Source organism: Daphnia pulicaria, chromosome 1 (genome assembly GCF_021234035.1).
Source record: "Daphnia pulicaria isolate SC F1-1A chromosome 1, SC_F0-13Bv2, whole genome shotgun sequence".
Lineage (NCBI taxonomy): Eukaryota > Metazoa > Arthropoda > Branchiopoda > Diplostraca > Daphniidae > Daphnia > Daphnia pulicaria.
This window is the reverse complement of record NC_060913.1, coordinates 33,615,564-33,637,480: the sequence shown is the minus strand read 5'-3', so window position 1 is coordinate 33,637,480 and position 21,917 is coordinate 33,615,564. Positions and strand designations below refer to the sequence as shown.

General features: G+C 38.7%; 4 protein-coding genes across 10 annotated transcripts in view; 2 read left to right on the top strand and 2 right to left on the bottom strand.

The window, feature by feature from the left end:
* The first annotated feature begins 1,012 nt into the window (after positions 1-1,012).
* LOC124320205 (COP9 signalosome complex subunit 4-like) lies at positions 1,013-3,058 on the top strand. The gene is made up of 6 exons (XM_046782897.1): positions 1,013-1,433; positions 1,524-1,890; positions 1,956-2,070; positions 2,207-2,567; positions 2,620-2,820; positions 2,883-3,058. Exons 1-6 carry the CDS (start codon positions 1,391-1,393, stop codon positions 3,014-3,016), a joined length of 1,221 nt encoding a protein of 406 aa, XP_046638853.1. The 5' UTR covers positions 1,013-1,390; the 3' UTR covers positions 3,017-3,058.
* Positions 3,009-5,650, bottom strand: LOC124320204 (HAUS augmin-like complex subunit 3). The gene is made up of 8 exons (XM_046782896.1): positions 5,148-5,650; positions 4,892-5,077; positions 4,554-4,827; positions 4,352-4,494; positions 4,159-4,290; positions 3,742-4,075; positions 3,407-3,654; positions 3,009-3,345 (listed from the first exon to the last, which is right to left on the bottom strand). The coding sequence occupies exons 1-8, from the start codon at positions 5,327-5,329 to the stop codon at positions 3,048-3,050; spliced, it is 1,797 nt and encodes a 598-aa protein (XP_046638852.1). The 5' UTR covers positions 5,330-5,650; the 3' UTR covers positions 3,009-3,047.
* Positions 5,651-5,881: 231 nt separating this feature from the next.
* LOC124320203 (YEATS domain-containing protein 2-like) lies at positions 5,882-9,288 on the top strand. Its single transcript, XM_046782895.1, has 6 exons — positions 5,882-6,349; positions 6,430-6,605; positions 6,689-7,000; positions 7,069-7,175; positions 7,244-8,469; positions 8,538-9,288. The coding sequence occupies exons 1-6, from the start codon at positions 6,190-6,192 to the stop codon at positions 9,212-9,214; spliced, it is 2,658 nt and encodes an 885-aa protein (XP_046638851.1). The 5' UTR covers positions 5,882-6,189; the 3' UTR covers positions 9,215-9,288.
* A 363-nt stretch (positions 9,289-9,651) lies between these two features.
* LOC124320729 (voltage-dependent calcium channel type A subunit alpha-1-like) overlaps positions 9,652-21,917 on the bottom strand; it is a 32,953-nt gene continuing 20,687 nt past the window's right edge. For 5 of the 7 annotated variants that reach the window (XM_046783606.1, XM_046783603.1, XM_046783604.1 and 2 more), the window contains 17 exons: positions 19,571-19,654; positions 19,370-19,486; positions 19,215-19,280; positions 18,924-19,015; positions 17,626-17,797; positions 17,367-17,494; positions 17,089-17,291; positions 16,861-16,965; positions 16,610-16,716; positions 13,716-13,963; positions 13,628-13,637; positions 12,244-12,434; positions 11,921-12,036; positions 11,748-11,842; positions 11,441-11,659; positions 11,137-11,311; positions 9,652-10,946 (listed from right to left, as the gene is read on the bottom strand). In XM_046783606.1, coding sequence (XP_046639562.1) covers positions 10,483-10,946; positions 11,137-11,311; positions 11,441-11,659; positions 11,748-11,842; positions 11,921-12,036; positions 12,244-12,434; positions 13,628-13,637; positions 13,716-13,963; positions 16,610-16,716; positions 16,861-16,965; positions 17,089-17,291; positions 17,367-17,494; positions 17,626-17,797; positions 18,924-19,015; positions 19,215-19,280; positions 19,370-19,486; positions 19,571-19,654 — 2,592 coding nt within the window. In that variant the 3' untranslated portion in view covers positions 9,652-10,482. Of the gene's footprint in view, positions 10,947-11,136; positions 11,312-11,440; positions 11,660-11,747; positions 11,843-11,920; positions 12,037-12,243; positions 12,435-13,627; positions 13,638-13,715; positions 13,964-16,609; positions 16,717-16,860; positions 16,966-17,088; positions 17,292-17,366; positions 17,495-17,625; positions 17,798-18,345; positions 18,441-18,923; positions 19,016-19,214; positions 19,281-19,369; positions 19,487-19,570; positions 19,655-21,917 lie in introns of all 7 variants that reach the window. The other 2 variants (XM_046783599.1, XM_046783600.1) reach the window with 1 other exon arrangement.

Genomic DNA, 21,917 nt, shown 5'->3' with positions numbered 1-21,917 from the left:
AAGAAAGGAAAGGAAAGAATGAAAAAAAGAGGGGACCAGACTTTCCTTTCCTCCCTATTCTTCCCTCGGGCGCGATTAACCCGTCAAGCCTATGCGCAAACCACATCGGGCGAGCCAAATAAAAATCTGCTGTTCACGTCACCCCTTCACACTGCAACGCGACGCAAAGGGGTCGGCTTGACCCATACCTTTTGATTGGAATAAGGTCTATAGGAACATTAGGTAATGAAATAGTTATTTTTAAATTCTGATTCCGATTTTTCGGGAAAAAAATTTACATGGCCGATATAGGAAATGCCGAAGAGTCCCGTCCTTTAGTTAGAGTACGAGTAACCTGAGCCCCGTTCGAACCCGGGGAACTTTTTTCTAGCGTAAAGTTGGACTCTTTGGCAATTCGCTTTTCTGTAGCTTAATCATCTGCCCGTAATAGATTTTATCGTGGGAAATCTGCCCAGTATACTTGAAGATTTCGTCACCAAGGCGATGCTATAGACATCTGGTGGTGATGCTGGTTGTTGCGTCATCAAAGATTGCGTCATCACGGCGACGACATCTGGTGGTGATTTGTTTGGGCATGTTCCATTTTGGGGGAGGAGCCTGTGTTGACACATTATGCGTGACATGAATAAGCCCCTCCCCCAAAAGCTTGTTCTTTTATTATATACGAGTAACCTGAGCCCCGTTCAAATCCGGGGAGCTTTTGTCTAGCGTAAAGTCGGACTGTTTTTCTATTCGCTTTCCTGTAGCACGATCTGCCCGTAATAGATTTAATCGTGGGAAATCTGCCCAGTACTTGAAGATTTCGTCATCACGGCGAGGGCGATGCTATAGACATCTGGTGATGATGCTGGTTGTTGAAGATTGCGTCATCACGGCGACGGCATCTGGTGTTGGGCATGTTTGGGCATGTTCCATTTTGGGGGAGGAGCCTGTGTTGACACATGAATAAGCCCCTCCCCCAAAAGCTTGTTCTTTTATTATATATGGATGGATAGTCCATGGCTGAAGTCTGGCTGGAACTAATCCACTTGGCTGCGCTGTGCGGTGGTAGGGCAGTTTTATTTTTGTGTTTACAAAATTAGCAGAAATTAGCTACTGTAGTAAAGTTTTATTGTATTTTCAACATAGGCTGAAGTGAATTTATGTTCTCGAAATGCCTAGGCCTATTTGAATCTTTGTTTCCCTTGTCCCTTCCCACTCCCAGTTCCCACTGCTTTGCAAAACTGCCTTACCACCGCATAGCGCCGCCAAGCGGTTTAGTTCCAGCCAGCCAGGCTTCAGCATAGAGCATATTATCAGATTTTGGGTTCGTTGTTTCTCCTGTCATTCTTCTTCATGCTTGTACTTCGTAGTCTGTGGTTCTAATAGTATTTTTCAGTTAAAACTAAAAATGTACAACTATAAACAGCAATTGGCTGCACTTGTGAATTCCGGTAAAAAAAATTTCATATGTTTTATATATATGTATGTGTGCATGTGTGTGTAAATATATAGGTGTGTAATTTTCACGAATTTTCTCCTAGGTGGATTCCATAAGGATCAGGCGGAAAAGTTTCGCTTAATCTTAGAAAGTATATTGAACCAAGATGATAGTGAAGGACTCGTTGAGGGCTTAAAGGCTTTAATTGAAACAATTGTTCATGAGAATGTTTCACTTGTTATTAGTCGCCAGATTTTGTCTGAAATAAGTTGTCATGTTCCAAAGTTGACAGATGACATGGGAAAATCTGTGTGCAGTTTTGCTCTAGGGAAAATCCAGCCACGAGTGATATCTTTTGAAGAGCAAGTAGCATCCATTCGTCAGCATTTGGCAGATATCTTTGAAAGAGAGCAATGTTGGAAGGAAGCTGCTAATGTCTTAGTTGGAATACCCTTGGAAACTGGGCAAAAGTAAATTTTTCAATTAGTATTTACTTGTGTAAATGATAATTTCACTGTCAAGTCAAACATTGTAGACAGTACTCCTTGGACTACAAACTGGAGACTTACTTGAAAATAGCACGCCTCTACTTAGAAGATGATGACCCAGTGCAAGCTGAATCATTTATCAATCGGGCTTCTCTGCTACAGGTATAAGCAATTTAAAAATCAGTTTCTTTATGTTAACTGTATTATAACTTTTCTGTGGGTTTTAGAGAACACTATTAATTCAGCTGTATTAACTGTAACAAATAATATGCTTAAAGATTGTTATTTATTTAAATAGGCCGAGTCAAAAAATGAACAGCTACAGGTTTATTATAAAGTTTGCTATGCTCGAGTATTGGATTATCGTCGTAAATTCATTGAAGCAGCCCAGCGCTACAATGAGCTCTCTTACCGAAGCATAATCCATGACGATGAACGAATGACGGCTTTAAGAAATGCATTAATATGTACAATATTAGCATCGGCGGGACAACAGAGAAGCAGAATGCTTGCAACTTTGTTTAAGGATGAGCGTTGTCAACAGTTGCAAGCGTACTGCATTCTGGAGAAAATGTATCTCGATCGTATTATAAGGCGAAAAGAACTTGTTCAGCTCGATTCACTCCTGCAACCTCATCAGAAGGCTAAGACAGCGGATGGTAATTATATCATCTGATTCATTGAAAACTGTCACTTTATTATTATTTTAAGGTTCTTCAATTCTCGAGCGTGCTGTTACAGAACATAACCTTTTGGCTGCGAGTAAACTGTACAACAACATTACTTTCATGGAACTGGGAGCTTTGTTAGAAGTGGATCCTCTTCGAGCTGAGAAAATTGCATCACAAATGATAACTGAAGGTCGAATGAACGGTTCAATTGATCAGATAGATTCGATCGTGCACTTCGAAAGTAAGTTGATATTTATTGTCTACAGTACAGTAATGTAAATATGTAATGTTGATTAATTTTAGGTCGTGATGTCTTACCGGCCTGGGATCGTTCAATTCAGTCACTGTGTTATCAAGTGAATAATATTATAGAGAAGATTGCTAGTGTAGCACCTGACTGGATGGCCAAAGCAATGGATGAACAAATGGTACATTGATATTGTGTAGTATGAAAAAGAAATACAATTTTTACATGGGAATTATTTTAATATTCAAAGCGTTTGTTCTATGAACCATTGATGTGACATCAGTGTAAAAAAGCGTCCATAATCTACGTTCTAGTACGTTCAGATGATCAGTTTTGAAAACGACCTGTTTAGTTTTGAATTTTCTGTTCAAGGGTTTCAACTGACTTTGAACGTCTCGTCTTACAACATTCAAAGTATCAATTCTTTCATCAAGAAATTGTAGATTAGAAGGTTTCTGCGTCTTAGACGTTAGCGGAAACCCGAAGAGCAATTCTTCCAACTTAAAAACCAGCTGCTCTCTACGAATACACAAATAAATGTAAATAACCAAACATAAGACAAAGATGACAAAATCCTTACAGGCATTTTTGTTGATTTATGACAATTCTACTCAGTTGCCCTAAATTTGACTTGGCTTCTTCTAAATGATTTTTCAAAATAACAGCCAAGTTAATTAGTTCTGAGTAGTCCCAAGGGTCTTGCCTGCATTCCTGTTTGTATTGGAGACCCAATATAGTTTTCATTGAGCATGATGCTTCATCATGTCTAGGAATTGTGTTTCTATTGTGAAGGCTTTTTTCTAGATCAACAAACTGTTTCAATGAAACCTAAATATGAATGAAACATTTAAAGCCTAAAATATAAGGACAAAAAAGGGATCCCAAAAAAGAACACACATGTGAAATATTACTTACAAGTCTTTCAACAAGTTGATGATCAGATTCAAGAAGATACTGAGAAATGTGTTTTAAGGTAGATAGCAATGTTTCTAATTGTCGGCCTTCAAACCTTACAGCAAGTAGTACTAACTGCTCTCTAGCCCATTGTTGAACCAGCAGTGAAAGAAACTCTTTCTGCTTGGCAATAAAAAAATCTTGCCTCAATAGTTTTAAGCTACAGTCTCCGACGATTATAGAAGAACAGCGTAACTGTGTGGCTTTAGAAATTGCATTTTTAACACAGTTCTTCAATGATGCTAATTCTTTAGAGTAAACCAGACTTTTGAAGTCCAAAGAATTCTGGTATTCTCTAAAAAGTTTAAGATTGATATAGTTGTGATAAATAAGCCCATTGTTAAAATGTTCAGTTTTTTTTACAGTTAAAAAAAATACCTATCAACATGGTTTAAAGTAAATTTTCCATCAACTAGTGTAGCAAGAATTTGGTAACTAATACCTATAGCTGTGGTTAGTGATGAAACCTCTGTTTCATTTACAGTCCTGTCTTCCTCAGCCAATGGCAACCTAAAGTTGAGAGTATATATAAGAACTGTTGTATGGAGTTTTGAAAATTGCATTATCTTACTGTAGCTGCAAGCAATTTAATTCCCAGTTTTGTGTGTATCTTGCCTTCTCATCAAGCCCTAAGAGAACTCTAAAATTGCTCTGTCCAATTTGTAAGAAAGCACACATTTCCAATCCAGAATTTTGTCCCATATGCCCCATTTTCTGTAAATAAAGTTAACCATTAATAAATCATAGTTTTTTAATGTTTTAGGTATGCAGACTTGTTCAAATTGTTTGTTAGCGTAATTAGTCAAACAGGCTGTGCATTCTTCTTCAAAGGCCAAATACTCTTTAAATGAATTTTGGCACAAGAGTTTTTCTTCATTCAAGAACTCCAAAACATGTGATGACAATCCATTAACAGATTGCAAAACTTCATTAGCCATTGCATCAGTACACTTCAATTTTGACAAAAGAACTTCATTTTTTATTTCTAAGCCTGCATTCAAGCTGTCAAGATCAGCAATTTTTCTGCTGATTATATTTCCTTTAGAACTGAAATCAAATCAAGTTATAATTGCAGATTCTGATAAGTTTACAAAGCATAAGTCTTTCATACTTGTAGATGTTCAGCTGGTTTACATAAACTTGCTTTTGAAGAATTAAAGCTTCTTTAACCGACTCAAGATCCTCAATTTCAGTCTCAAGTTCTGCAGATGTGATGGTTACAGAATGATTATCGTAAGCCTCAGCTAACCTTTTGCCTTCCAAAATAGTAATTCCTTCTTTTTTCAAATTTTCAAACCTAAGAAATGTAAGTAAATCATAAAATTTATTTTAAAAAAATACATTCATTTGTGATGAGTTTAATTTACTTTTTCAGTTCAAAATCCGTGAGGAGATTAGTAGTCTGAACTGTGGAACAAAGCCAGTGTAAAAAGGGAAAAGCCTCGTCATTATCAAAAAGCCAATCGAATGAAGAAGGATTGAATTTGTAAATAGCAGGATACTTCAATTGGGAAAGTTTATGAAACAAAGTACTTCCCAGTTCTGCCATTGCGTTGCTTTGAAGTGAAGGCTGTATGGCTCACGTTCTAACGCGTTCTAACTTCTAATCGAATTTTTTTATTTCGATTTGAATAGAAAAGTAACGGATGCCGAGTTGCCAAACTGCGCAATCCTGCCAGAGCTATAGCCTTACGGCCAATTCCGCCACGGGTGACGGTACCACCTCCTCATAGACCCTGGCCTCGTCACAGCTTTTTGAGGGGGTGTTTCAAAGTGAGATCCCCCGGGTGGGTCGAAGAGGCGAGAGGGGGAGGAGGGAAAGTGCGGACGTCTGTTATGTCCAGTAATTTTTTAAACAAGGACTTTCTTTGGCAAGGACTTAGAAAAAAAAAATTCAGATTTTGTTTAAAAATTGAGAAAAAACTCGCATGTTTTACAGAATCTAGGCATTCCATCTATTTCGTTTTAAAAATATAGATAAACAAGGAAAAATGATTAAAAATGAAACATGACTTGCACACATTTGAACCTTATACTACCCTTATGAGAATCCACCGCTATACCCACCAGGCTACTTATCGCTTACCTCCTTCCTTCTTTTTTAAGGAAATATTTTCGATTTCCACAGTTCCATGCAACTTGCAAAGATGGCTACGGGTGCAGAAAAGCCCTCCGGCTACTTAGGGTGGTTGGGAGAATCGACTTTCTTTGAACTACAGGGGAGATCTATGCCTTGTGGCCGTTAGTTCAGTAGGCCATGATCTAGAGTGTGAATCTGTGCTCCGTGGCCGTAACTGAAGTAGGCTATGACATTCACCCATTTGGCCATTTCAAGTTTATTGATTTATTATCCAATTATAATTATAAAAGATAAACAGTAACAAATATTATGCTCATGTTAGTGACCATATGAACAAAAATTTGTTTCTTTTGTATAAAATGGAGAACAATTTCCAACATAATTTTATTCTTCACAATTTACCTATACGAGATAGAACAGATCAAGACCCAGATTACAATGAAGCTGCACCTCCTGATAGGAAACGATTGAAGCATTTAGAGGAAAATGGTAGCAAATTTTTTTAAATTCGTTTTTTATATATATTCTATTTTTTATGCATGCTTAACTTAACATTTTTCTGTTTTCAGCAAGAACACATCTGGGGGAGCGTGTAAAACACATTTTGAACAATCATTTTGAGCTAGAAGTGAGTAGGCAGCACAATGAAATTTTGGAAATTGACAAATGTATTTCAAGAGTACAACAGAAGTTGCAAATACTAAGATATGTAGCCAACAAGTCATTTTTCTCTCCCAAAATTCTAGTGAGTAATATCAAGATATCCATGTTTGAGTCTCAAATATATTACACTTATTTTATTACAAAATGGTTTGTTACGTGTTTCAGCAAAGTACCATGCCTTCTGCATCTCAAACTACCATGCATCCTGCAGTAAAGAATGTGCTTGGCAAAAGACCTGTTAAGATGACAGATTTCACAAATGCTTCAGTTGAACATACTGAAGAAGTGTCAAGAAATTCAGCAAATCCTGAAAGCTTAAAAATTCCCAGATACATTCCTCCTAAACTTCCTGACAGAATTGTTGCAGCTCCTGTTCGTGGTGAACTTCACTGTTTGAAGAAAAAACTTATTATTGGAAATGTTTCTAGATGGATACCTGTTTCAGAAAGAGATGATACAGCTAGTCATAAGTGGATGGTAACACAATTTTGGCATTGAGTTTATGCTTCATGAACATGTATATTTTGCAATAATTATTTTCAAAGGTTTACGTACGGGGACCAAAAGAAGAACCGAATGTGTCATCTTTCGTCAGTCGTGTAATCTTTTTTCTTCATCCTAGCTATGCCCCTCACGATACAATTCATGTTGAGTAAGTAATAATTTTTCTTAGTTTTCATTTCTGTGATTAAATTTTTTTCCGTTTCGATATATTTATAGATCTCATCCATTTCACGTGACGCGACGTGGATGGGGAGAATTCCCTCTGCGAATTCAAGTGCATTTTCAGAACCCTCTTTGCAAGCCAGTGAACATAATTCACAATCTGAAACTTGATCGAAGTTACACTGGAATTCAAACATTAGGAGCAGAAACGATTGTTGACGTTATGGTTTACGACTCAAAATTGATTAGTTCGCTATTCGGTGAAAATATTTCACATGTAAGTATGAAAAGGGATCCGGAAGAAAGATCAGAACCAGGTGATGAGGCTGCTGTCAAAATTGGAGTCGGTGGAGAAAATGAAGCGCTTGCTATGATGACTCATAATTCAAACGTATTCCATAATCCTCAGTGTACCGAAGAAATTACATCGTCCGATGCGGCTGTCGCTCAACATGTTCAGGTGTCTGGCCGGAGCTATTCGAACGAGACTGCACATGAGGATGGAAAACCAAAGGGTGAATGCCCCTTATTGGAATTCAGTAATGATACGGAAATCGGCGAACAAACTAATAAGTCGAACTGGTGTTCTAACGAAGGAAAAAATCAAGTATGTGAATCTAAAATTGTTATTCAAGATCACGACTACTTTGGAAGGGAGAATGAAACACCGAAAGCAAATAGTTCATCTCTACAGAAAGTCAGCACCAATGTCGAGGAATTCAGAGATGCCTTTCAGAGTTTGACATCGACTTCGTGTATCACGCCAACCCCTTCATTGCCGTTTTCTTCAATAGCTGATTCAGCAACTAATCCAGCAACTAACTCAGTTTTGGTTCGTTGTTTTAACAAAAATGGGACAACTTTCAAGCTCCCACTGGCTCTTCTTCGAAATGCTGTGATCTTGCAACCATACCGTGTCGCCAAAGTTGGAGAGTCTTTATTGCGTTCTCCAGCACTCAAAGCTACTACGGAATCGCCTGCCAATGCTATTCAACCAGTTCTTGGGAAAGTTATTGCATCAATTCCAAGGCCGCATACGTCTTTTAAACCTGAACCGAATAAGCTCGAGAAAATCAGTGGTGAAGCCAGATTTGCCAACGAGCGCAAACAGTATGATGCAGTTTTCGAAAAAATTTACACAATGAGGTGGAGCAACGTGAAAGATTGTGTTCGTGTTTTGGCTCGAGATCTTTGCCTGGTGAATTCGAAAGCCGAAGATCCCGTTTATCGTTCTGTGCGTCCGTATACGTCACCTTCGTTAGAAAACTTTGATTCCTGGAGTATGTTCTTTTATTCTGTGCAATCATTTTTGGTTTTCGATGTTTTATTAATTAATTTTCTTGTAAAGATGTAGGAAAGCGAAGAAGTGCTGAATGGACGCGTGCCAAACTTATACGTCTAGCTCTTGAAAAATGTTCCTTTACGAGTGGTGAAAGCATTTGGACTACCAAGATGATAATGAGCTGGTGCAGAATGCAGGGGTATTCTCCAATGTGTTGCTGGTTTAAGACTTCAGCTGGACAACAACCTTTGGCCCACTCAGCAGTGTTAACTCAGGAGACGACCACTCTTACCAAAACTGAACTTCGAAGTTCCGTTTTGGCCTCCGATGACGAGGATGAAACTATCGAAGTAGAATCGTTAAAAGATGACGTTGATACTCCTTCGTTTTCAGCTCAGTTCCCCAAAGCTTCATTTCTATTCAATGATCTTGATCCAGATTTGACAACTTGGATTGCCGATTCCATTGAAAAGCATGGATTTAAACTGGGTGCTGAGTTGTACGAAAATTTTCTAATTTCGTTTTCACGCCTTTTGCTATCTCACGTTTGGAGAGAAATTACTGAAGATATATTACGGCGATCTTTAAGTGAATCCTGGCTTCGAACGCAAGGTGCTATACCAGATGAGATATCGTGGGTGGATACCTATCGTGCGATAAGCAACCGTCCACAATTCGATATTCTCACAAATGCCGGGATGGGAGTGGAAGAAAGTGCCCGCGATACAAACTTGAACACTTGACTTGAATTGTAATGCAGTTGTTCCCGCTTTGAAGGTGAAATAAATCGGTGATAATTGTCGATTCCCTTACAGAATATGCGTTATTTTGCATCACTTTTTTCAAGTTCATATAGTTACCAAAACATAAGCATTTTTTTCCCCTATCCTCATCAAGCTTCTATTCTTAGGTTCTTCATAGGACCTCTTGGGTTCTGAAACTTGTGCTACATAGTTAACGGTAAATTATTTCAAGGCAATAGGTTATTATATACTTGCATACAAAAATGAAGTAGCTCACTCTCAAGCGCTCGGTGCCTTGATATGTCGCTTAAATATGTAGATTTTTGTCTTGCTCGACTAATTTCCATTTTTTAAAAATATCGTAGAATGGTCAATTATTTGAATTTGTCTTCACCAAACCCAAGAAATGAACCAGTAAATCTCTCAAACGACAAAACTCTAAAAATTCAATGTATGGTACATATCCAACCACTGAAAGAGCTGATCGTGGTAATTTGCATGAACTCATGATGTGTTTTTAAATATGCATACTATTGAGGAATCGGAGAGGAAACATCGACGAAAAAGATGGAGAAGGAATCCTTTGAAACAAACTAATCCAGTGGCGAGATGAGTGGCAGGGTATGTAATTGTAAAAAAGAGAGCTCAAAAGAGAAAATTACTATGTGTTTACATAATAGTCGGAGTTACATGCAAGATGTTGGTCCGTCGTAGAATTTGGGGTTAATTCTTACATTTCCATTTACCAGAGGTAAATATCAAATAGAGAGAGAGGAGATTAAGAGTAAGAAGAAAGAGAGAAAGATAATTATAGAGGAAATGCTGGGGATGAATAAACAAAAGGGAGGTCACAAGACAAAGTGTCAACAAATTTGGCATAAGTCTTCATTAAAGCACATGAACACTTCATTAAACGACTGACCGATACAAACGCACCAGCTCTGACGACACCAACGATACAGACATATTGGCCTCAAGTTTATCAGGCGATGGGGGGTTTGGTTAGGCACAGGCTCTTGACGGGTCAGGCTATTTTTATTTATTTTTTTTTTTATTTTTTTTTTAGCTTTGACCTAGTCGGACAGTGGGGCCGTTGTGGACCAATCGAATAGGATTGAAGAAATGGATTGAGATGTGAGGGGGGAGGGGTTGAAGCGCGAAGAAAACAAACAGCATGGATGACTCAAGATTGCCAATCAACTCGATGGTTGGTATATCTGAATTTTGTATTTGTCTTGTTCAAAAATGTCAAGCTGTGGCGATGTGCTTTAACACCAATCGTCCTCGTCTGAATCACTGCGCCCCTCGTCTGCTCGATGTTGGAGAGGGCGATTGGATAATGTTCGCTGATTCAACGGAGGCCGATCAACCAGTCTGCGATCACCCGACGTCAATTGCGAATCAACACTGACACCTTGCTGGCCGGGTTTGTAGCCGTTTGGCAGTTGCCGACCAACCCCACCCACACCTCTACCCATGGCTAGAGCCTGTTCGAAACTTAGCGGTTCGATACGAAGTGCTGGCATGTAGTCTTCTTCGTCGTCATTGCCAACGGGCAATCCACAATTATTTGATCTTGGATGAGACGCTCCCGGCAATGTGGGTAAGCGATCTCGCAATCGGCCCACCTGTCCACTTGGAATGGCTGGCAAATGATGAGTTCGAGAAGGATGAGTTGGTGAAGGACTTAGTTTGGGAAAGTTGATGGTCCCACCAGGTCCCATCACTCCACCTGTTTCAATCAAATCAAATCGTCAACCCTTTTTTTTTTTTTTTTTTTATTTAGCGCATAGCGGTTATTTGTCAGACAAATAAATTTTTTTTCCGGTAACAGTTTCAAGTCTCGTCATTGTGAAACTTCGTCGTATGACGGCGGTTAGTCCACATAATTATTTTTTTTTTAAATAAAACATTTGGAATACCTAGATGAGCAGACGTCGGCGAATGCGGTGCACGTTGAGTAGCCATGACAACGGCTCCAACAACTCCAAAGTTCAACGTCGAAGGATTTCTCGGAGTCGGTGGCAACCGTCTGCCACCACTACGACGTTGGGGTAAGGTCGGATAACTATGCTGACTCAAACTTCCTTCTTTCACCTATCGAGAAAAAATCGCGTCAGAGACACAGTAAGCTGACAGTAACAAAACAATTCCCTCGTTGGCATCAAGACAAGATAACCGTATGCAGTGTTCTCTGCGAAATCCAGTTTGTCATCGAGTTCATACCAAACCATGATTGTTGCTACAAGAGGGAAGATTCTCAGGCGTTGGACTCCTTGAAAGATTCTCTTCCAGACTATTGGTGGCTGAGCGATAACCTCGTTTGACAGGTATCGACGGCAAACGAGCCGGCATTGGGCTAGGGACGGGTGAAACTCTTTCGTCCCCGAAATGGTCGGGACTATTTGACGCAGATCGATAATGACGTCTGTCATATTCCGAAACCTAAAAAGGCAAAAAGAAAATGAGGCATTCAAATAAAGTGATTAGCGTTGATTCAAAATCGATTACAAAGGAAGAATGAAATCATTACCATCGAAGGATGAATCATCCGAGAGCGAACGTGTCTCTCCTGGCGTGTGGGCGTTCGGCAGCGGGAAAGGCTGTACTCGTCGCCGCGCAGTTTGGCTACGATACAAAGCAAGCATTTGACACAACTGTGGCCATTTTGGAGATGAATTTTTCGTTGTGTCGGAGTGGAATTACCTCTCGCTCGTCCCTTGCGACTCGTTTCGTGTTTGACAATGTCGACCACGTCCGAAACAGCATCGCTGAAACCAATATCGTGCGCCCGCCGTGGAGGCAAAGGAGACATGTCTCTCCTATGTCGCCAAGATGAGACACAATTACATGTTAACCTCTTAAAGAAACTAAGATGTTGAGTCAAAGTGATTTGATTTAGTAAGATCGAGTAAGATTTAGTTAATTACAGCCACCGTCTGAATATCTATATTTTGCTATAATTCGCTATAATTTACGTACCTTATGGTGTTCTATAAGCGACGTCATGTCTAATTCATTGTGATTACCTGTAGTGAGGTTGTGGAGAGTGAGATCGTCGCAAAGCGCAAGGTGAAGGTGACCAGGCCCTGCTGTTTGGTCGGTGCATGCCAGCCTCACCCTCAGGCTTGAGTCGGTGCATGACTTTGCTTGCGGATTCAACCGACGGCGGCCGTGAATCGTGCTGGTGATCGAGTTGATCCGTCAGTATCTCCAGGGCCTGTACATTTCAATAAGGGGGAAAGGGCATTCCATTAAAAGTCGTCTGCCAGGAGGATCTCACCACATTGGATCGACAACTCATAAAGCTGCCAAAAGTGCGAAAACAAATGAACTCAGCTCAAAAACTCGGAAATGATTTTTTTCGAAGTTTTCTACCACTATAATATGTACAAAATGAGTATGCGAATAATACACCGAGATGCGCCCAAACCAACTACGAGGGACGTAGGATTGATGTAAAAAAGCGTAATAATGTAGTAAGAAAATAGAGAAGAAAAATAAGGTAAATAGAAGAGCCCCGTATACTGTACAAGCTACACACCTACCTGGTGAACATCATTTGAAGTGTAAAGACTCATTTTCTTATTGGATATATAAATAATGGTAAGGAAAATAAATGTTGAAAAAAAAAGTTAATAAGATCAAATGGCAAACATCAAATCGTGACTTACCGTAACCTTTTACGCAACAAACAAACAGGTAACCTAAAATATATAGACTGGAGGGTCTCTGAAAAATGTTTCTCGCTTAGTTCTTTTTTCCATTGCAAAAGAGTCTCATAGTTGGCTGAATTTTTTAAGAAAGAACAAAAATCCAGTCATTTTTTTGATTTATAGAACTCGGCAAGAGCTCATAAAGCAGATGACCAATATTTGGCGTATTTTTTTTTTTTTTTTTTTTTTTTTGTACGTAGTCGAATGTGTTGCAAAATAGAATGAAGTATATCAGTCTGGATAAACAGCACAAAATTAAGCTACAGAATGGGATAACAAGTCCACGATTCTACAATAATGGTCACAATGGTTCACAGTTGGGTAACCAGTGGACTCCAATCGTACGAGTTGCTTCACTAACAATGCCAATGACAAGCCTTGGCCGTTTTTTGAGAATAACTTGTGTCAAGTCGAAAAAGAAGTAGGGTGGATTCAATGGAAATGCAGACCTTCAATTTAGTACCGAAGGTTGAGGAAACGTTGTTGTTTTAAGATTAAATTTGTAGTGTGTTGTCTGTGTGTTCTACTCGAGAGATACGTGTTGCTGTAGTAAGTAGCTAACGTTATAGTCATTGCACATCCATCCAGTCGACAGCTTACTAGGTCTAATACTACGTCTGACTAACACCACACTATCACCACCGTCACAAGTCATTCTATGCGCCTTAGTCCATTCGGCATCACTGCCATAGGTCACCTTGTTAGAGCTGCAATAAATCAATAGAAAAGAAAAACAGTTGAGTTTGAAGTTGGTAAAGGCACAGGTGAAGTGATATTTGTTTTACCTTGAGGAATTAGGCTGGTTGGAGAAAACTGCGGCGAAGCGATCGGGGGCGGGGGCTCCCGGAATGAGATCGATTACCGTGCTAGCCTCTTTCTCCTCTTGGTGAATTCCGCCGCTGCCGTGGTTTGCCAAGGTGGTGGAACCGGAGTTGGAATTAGGGTGAGAATGGGAATGAGGGTGACTTAGCGAGCCTTTGTTGCTGCCCGTGCGGGCCATACTTCCCATTAAGCGTTCGAAGAGCGACTGTTTCTGTTGTTACGTATCGAATTGCGGCCCAAATCGAGCCAGTCGCAAGGGTTGATGGCGATAATTTAAAAAACAAACAAGAGAAAATCAAATTTTAAGGTAGAAGAAAAAAAGGAATATACCGGTATACCAAGACCAAGACTCAAGCAAATCAGAATAGATAATGCTTATGAGAAAAAAAGTGAGACAGCATGTCGCAAAATTTGCATCATTCTTAATGGTATTGTCATGACATTTTTTTCCTTTTGAATTTTCGATTGGCTTTGTGTTTGACGTCCACCGTCAAACGCAAAATCAATGTCTCTTGAAATGTCTAAAGCGTTTAAAAAAAATTGCCTATTCATCTAGTTTTTGGCAAGATAGTGATGATGAGAGCGCTCATAAAAGAGATCCTTCTCCATTTAAAATGTTTAATAAGCATTTATTTTTATTTTTTTTTTTTGTAAAATTCAAATTGTGGTTCATTCACGATTTTGAATCGTTAGTTATTACAATTGATGAAAAATATTTCTTTAGCGAGCGATATCTCTCGGCACTTTTTTTGTGTACGGTATACATAAATATACCGGCAATTGCATGTTTTTTTTTTTAAGAATAAGCATAACTTAAACTGTCGTATAACAAGCACTAGTTAGTTGCTTCATATTATTAAGCTTTTAAAAAGATTTGACATATTATTATGTACATTGGAATCAGATCGATCCAGAAGAAGAAGAAAAAAGTATATCCTATGTGTAGGCTATATATCGCGCCAAATGCAAAAATAGTTGTGGTACTGTTCAGGAAGAAAACCTCTGAATTAACTGATTTCTGCAGATTATTTTCTGTTGATTTTGCTGTCGGTGTTTGGATGGGAGGGAGATGGAAGTTAAACTAAGGATAAAATCATGCAATCCATTGAATCATGCTATGAAACATGTGCCTTCGAAGGAGAGTCAATATATAATGGTTGAAAACGAACGAAATATTTCAAGGATGATAGAACAACATAGAACCCATCCCTTGACGGACCATTTACCTGTTTTTCGATTTGCTTTTCATGTTGAAATTGTCCTAAAAGCGTCAGTCGTTGACTGAAACTCAATAACTAGTTCTAGAACTCTTATGCACAGCAACATTTAGATCACATTCAACGAGCGCATGCCAATAAAGATCCTATCTACTGCCAACCGACTAGCTGAAAACACATAAATAACTAGTACAAATCAAAGCTGAAGGATAGTCAAAAAATAAACATTCTTATTTTAGCCTGAAGCGGATCTGAGAAAAAGAAAGCTCTTTAAAAAAAATCGTTCTTAGAGATATTCAAGCGTGGGTGAAATGGCAGAGATCGAGAAGAAGAGATTTTGTTGGTTTTTGGTTTTTTTGTTTGAAACGATTGAGATTTGAGATTACTACCGCTTCAGGAGCAGAACACTGAGCGGTGGTCGGCTTCTCCTGGAAAAATGCACAACCAACCAAGAGATATCCATTTGAGCGACGAAACCACCGTAATGCAGAGAGAAAAAGAGAGGAAGAAAAAGGCGGTGTGTTTTGTGAATGAAATAAATAAAGAAAAAAATAAAAGACAAATTAGAGACGCGGAGTTAAATAAAGGCTAAATAAAAATCATTGGATCACACACTGAAATGAAAAAAAGAAAAAAAAAAAAAAAACAAAAACAATGAATGAACAATCACTGGTCCACAATCAACACAAAAGACATAGTTAACGTATACACATCACGCAGTCACTGATTTCAAATCTAGCCTACTTGGAAATACAACATTTCCCATGAATCCGTATTATTCCACATAAGGGATCTCATTAGAAGCATACAGGTACACTTGGTCTAGCAAAGGCTTCCAAGTTTTGAGCAACAACGATAAAACCAATTCACACTAGAATATGTCTAAATGTATATAACAACGACGTCTTTGAGTTTTGTTTAACTGTTTTTTTGTCAAATGTAGCTATATAAGCGGCGGCTTCTAAAAACCGTTGTTTATCAACTAGATAGAAAGCAGCATCTCACTTGAGAAGTTGGCACTGTGCTGCTGAGGCAAGAAACTCAACTACCGAGACTGAGATAGCTATGTAAGGACGGCAATCCTATTATAGAGGCAAACAAAAATATACTAGGCTATAATGTATAGTCTCCTAAATTGACGATTAATTGCTCTTGCTAAACTGTACGGAATGTGTACTTTACAACAGCGACGTACAAAAGGTGTACCATTGACGATGGAGAGAGGTATAACGGATCCATATGAAAGCAAATGTTTCCAAAAGCAAACGTACTGCAGGGGGAGTGTAGATAGGTTATGAAATGATGACTAAAGCTTTGAAGTTGTCTACTGGTTTCTCTAACGTGATGGGTTTTATGGATAAAACTGGGGAAAGGACAAAAGGACGGTAAGTATCAAAGAATCCTCTCAGATGAAACCTATCGTTCTGCAGGTTTTCCAACTATGTCATAAAAATTTGTACTTGAAATGTAGCTGTATAATGTTAAGCCCTAATTTTCCCAAAGGATATATATATACGCAAGTTTCTCACACTTGATCTACATATAAGGAATTTAAAAAAATCGGTCCCATGTTCGTCGAAATATTAAAGAAGAAGAAGAAAAATAAAGGTAGTCATACAAATAAGCCCACACCAACATACCGTCGACGCAGAAGCTTCAATTTGTCCAAATCGAGTCGTCTTCCAGTTTTCCAGAATGAGCAAGCCGCCATAGATCTTACCAACTGTCAACTTCCCCGTATTAAGTTCTTTAAATTGGACAATATATAGAAACAAAAAATTTCGATGGGTCAGTCAAAGTCAAGAATTCATAATTTCGTTCGGTATTTTTTTTTTTTTTTTTTTTTTTTTTAGCTTTTTAACTTTTTGCTTTCTAAACAAGCTGTACATACCATTATCCGGTGGAATGATCAAGTCAAGAACTTTTTTAGCTTGCAGTGGCCAGATTTTCTTGATAGTAACCCGGAGCTCTTGGTTCGCTTCGTCCATTTCATCAGCTGCAACATGGATAGAATTATTATTTTTTCAAAAATGCTACATTAAGTTTCATCACAGATAGACTAATAGAGAAAATGAGTCTCTAAAACACATAAAAGGATGAGGGGAAAAAATGGGCCCACCAGGTCTCATTTTGATGCTGAGATTCTCGCGGATGAGTGCAAAAAGCGTTGAGGTGAATTGAACCTTCCCGTCGACATCCACTGGCATGTTCATACGAATAAGTTTTTTGTAAGCAAGGCGATAGGGGCACTTATTGCCAAAGCCGAGTGGTGGATCCATATTTTTTAACATGTCAAACATTTCCGTGTAAAGGATTTTCCCGCTGTCAAAGAACAATTCGAGTGAAATTATTTTCACCAAATAGAGGAAAAAGTTAAAACTTGTTTTGAGTATTTACGTTGCGTTCGGGTCGTATTCGGCCCAGATGCGGATAAACTCATCCAAATGGTGAGCGCCAAGAATGGAAGAGTCGCGCGTAAGGTAATCAAAGTTGTCCATAATAACGGCCACGAATAAATTCAACATCTACAAACGATGAAATCATTGGTTAATCATTCCGGAAGGAAACGTTTGCGTCGCTGTGATCGCGGCAGGGAAATTTTTAAAAAAAGTAATAAAAATAATAAATCAATTGTAACTAAACAAAAAGGTCCTACCAGAAATGAACAAAAGAAGATAAAAGAGACGAAGTAAGCATAGGCCAGATTAGAGCCGCACTCCTTGTCCTCGATGACCTGGCCATTCTCGAATTTCAGGGCTCTGGGATCGCACTGGCGACCACGGATGCACGACAACATGATATTGGGCCACGCTTCACCTGTCGCACACCTTCATAGTCGACGATCGAGAATCAATTCAAAAACGATATTATTTTAATGGTTTGCCTCATTCATTCGCGTAATACTGACAGAAATGTTTTGGTAATATGGGGGGGGGGGAGAGAAAGAGAACTATAGGCGGATGCGGTGTATAAAGGCAAATCTAAATAAAAAAAAATGTACTACTTGCAGTTGTATCGAAAATAAGTTCCAAAAATTCGAGCGTTCTACTTGTTTCCAAATCGAAAATAATTCACATGCGCTTTCACTATAAGGGCAATAAATTAGGCTAAAATGCAACCAGAGACATTTCCTTATTGCTTTTGTTATCTTTGGTTTTATATTAGCGTTTCCAACGTCAGTTCGAAAAGGACTAATGTTTCATCAATACGCCAATATGAGTTTAAATTTTTCTTTTGATAGCTATATTGACAACGAAATGGATAATTCTCGTCACCGGCCATTGTCATTCCAGTGGAGCGTTATTAGGCCTAGTATTTTTTATGAACTTATAGAAGACATGAAAGTCAAAGGAAAACCTGGCAGACGACTACTTGCCTGAAAAGCAACATCAAGCCTTGAATAAAGCTGCGAAAATTGTTATGGCGATGAATGTGCGTCGTTCCGGGTTCCAGCAATATGTTACCAAACACCTATACAAGCAAAATAGTGTCTCGCCGTTCATTACTAGGTCAGATCTAAAAAAGAAACATCCAACAGTCCACGACGGTGCAAATAGAATCACACTATATACAGAGTAGATAGATCACTAGCCTTGTGACGTATGATCAATAAATTGTTCCGAGCCATCACAGATATAGAAAATACGAATAAGTCAACTAATCAACTGAGGCCGCCTTCTACCGTACAGTATGTAAAAAAAAAATAAAAATAAAAATAAAAAATCAATCAATCAATAAATTAGATGATATGTAAGGTGATTCGATGCATACCAAAATTGTCAACCGAGCATATCCAAAGGTCAACAGGCAATAATAGTCGAGCTAAATTAACACAATATTCATACAGAATTTCCGGCCATCGCATAGCTAATCATTTCATCAACTGTGTCTACTGGGCTGATTTTGATATTAAAGGGGATTTTCGCGCTGGGTTATATTGTCTCGTCAGTTTACCGAAAGAGAAGTAAGAGACCGCCTATGAAAGACTGAAAGTTGTTGTGGCGGTTGACAGAAGAGTCCGGATCCAGATGAAGATTTCCGAAAACCTTATTATACATATACGCACAGACATGTTTTGATACTGGTTATTTATCCAAGACCCATGGACGATCGCAGATCGAATTGAAATTGATCACCGCTTATTAATGACAACCCATTGAAATTTTGCTAACCCAGTATAAGTGATTAGACATTTTATAAAATACGATACCACCTTTATGGCACTAATCGCGATGAATCACATACCTGCATGCCGATGATGGCGTAGATGAAAAACAACATGGCTATTAACAAGCATACGTAAGGCAAAGCCTAGAGTAAGAATAAAAAATAATTAGAATAATTAGAATAACCGGTACGTACGCATCAGTTAATACACGAATGAAAAGGATATAACTGACCTTGAACGACTGTACAAACGTCCATAAAAGAATGCGGATTGTATAGCCTTGGCGGAGAAGTTTGATCAAACGGGCTGCTCGGAATAACCGTAGAAAACCGACGTTGATGAAATTTTCCTAATTGGCGTCGACAAATTCAAATTCAAATTCAATCCTTCCGTCGAAGTGGACGAGGTCAATCGAGCGGCGCAAAGTATTTACCCCGAATTCGACGACGAGTGCGTCAATAATGCTGCCGACGACAGTCACGAAATCGAACGTGTTCCAAGGGTCTTTGAAAAAATTCTTTAGGCGAAAAGCAAGTCCGAGTGAGGAAGAAAAAAGATGTTTTTTAGAAATCGAAATTAAAAAATGAGGCGGTAACATCTGGTCGAGAAACAAGACACATGGAAAGGAGTAAAATAGAGAGGCAGGTATAGTGAGTGAATGAGTGAGAGAGAGAGAGAGAGAGAGATGAGAGAGAGAGAGAGAGGAAGGAGATATGAGGGATGTATCCAAAATCGCTTCGAAGAGATATAAAATGACGACTCAACAGCTTTTATGTATTCCTTCTATCGTGCTTCATATTATTGAATCGAATCTGGTGTAGAAAAGTTAAGAGTGCCTTGTCAAAGTCCAAGCGAACGTCTGTCAGTTGATATATTCCAAGTGGTTGATCGCAGAGGAGGAATCAAACATATTAAGGGTGAAAAGAAGAGGGAACGTGAATACCAACTCCTGGGGAGACTCGGATTCCCAATTCAAAATAAAACGTAATTTAAAGACAAAAAAATTAATAAAAATTGGCGGAAGCGAATGAATCGAAATATTTCCGTCTGGAAAATCTGACGAAAGTGAATAGTATATATGTAAGGATATATAGAAGGTAATAATGGAATAACCATCGACAGGGTGTATGAAGGTGAATCGAGGAGGTAGAGGCTTTTGAACGGCGCAAATAATACGAATGTACCTTGATTCCGAAAGCAGCAAGTTTGAGTATACATTCGAGCGAGAAGAGCATGGTAAAGATAAGATTCATGTAGGCCAGGATGTCGACAAGTGCAGGGGGGGCCTCGTAGTACTGCGGTAGCAATGGCGTAGTTGTGGTATATACGGAAAGGGGTTTGTTTGTTTTTTTCAGGTTCAGGAAAAGGAAATGCGCGTGAGGTCGAGAGACAACCGGGGTCACGGGAAACCGCCACAGGGTCGTGATTGAAACGAAAACAATCAGGAAACCCAAATAAAATCCAAACCCAATTAAATGACCGACAATTTAAAACAAAAAAAAAAAAAAGAAAAAAAAAAAAATGGAGAGAATATAGCAATACGAACGGGAGCGGGTGCAACCCCCCAACCGAATAAAATCATACAAAATTCAATAGAAATAAACAACGAAAAAGAAGTGGGGAAAGGAATTGGAGAGGAAAAGAGAGGGGCGAAAGATTGAGAACAAACCAATCCATTAATTATCAAATCATTTCCCGGTTAAATGAAAATATTTAAGAAATTTTTGTTGACAGAAAAAATCCAATACTGAGGTAGTAAGTACATCCTGTTTCTTTTGTTGTTGTTGTAATTGTTGTTTCGACTATTGGTGCTATGTGCCTACATCGTGTAACGCGTGACATGCATTCACAAATGGGATTCTAACTGGTAACTATCCAATTTTTCGATCTCTATTTATCTAGATGCCAAGATTAACAAAAGCTAAAAGCAACTTGTGCAGACCATGTGTACTTTTCGATTTGGTTTCACTGTGTGTAATGGCTTCGTCATTTCAGGTTACTTTACAGCTCACAGCGAGACCGGCACGCACCAGTCACCGATTTAACTTGATGAATATGAAGTAAAATTTTTATGTAAAAAACGTAAATAATTGAAATTTCGAAATAAAACGTGAAGCTCTTTTGTTTTGTTTTTTCTTGATTTCTTTTTTATTACTTGGTCAAAAAAATTTTTTTTTTTTACTTGAATTGAGATAATTTCGTTCTTTACTCTAGCTACATCTTTTTGCCTGAAAAGTGCGCCGTAAAACTAACTGCAAAACAAAAAGGAAATGAGCAAATGGTCTTCGGAAATGAAAAACTTGGACGATGGACAAAACACGAGACACAGAAATGAACGGTACATGCATGTGTGGTGACCATGTAATGCTTTTGATGCCATTATTTCTCAATGAGGATGCTACAGAACGATAATAATTAAAAAATAAATATAGATAAACTAGTTTTTGGGGCTTGGTGGTTATTATGTACAGGTGCCGGTTTTTTGCACGGCACTATGAGGCGAAACGGGGCGAAACGATAGCGACGCATGACGCAAAGGTCCTCCGTAAGTCGTCGTGTACATCAGGTACGGGAAATGTTTAAAAAAAAAAAGGGAATAAAAAAGGAATGAAAAAAACAAGAATTTAAGAAAGAACTGAAAATCGGGTGGGAGAGAAAAATGATAGGTGGTGTATAGAAATTGAATCGACGTTGAGATAGAAAATGAGAAGTATATGCAAAAAGAGACGAGAGAAAAAGCGCGAGTGAGACGGAAAGGTCAAGTGAGAGAAAGAATAGAA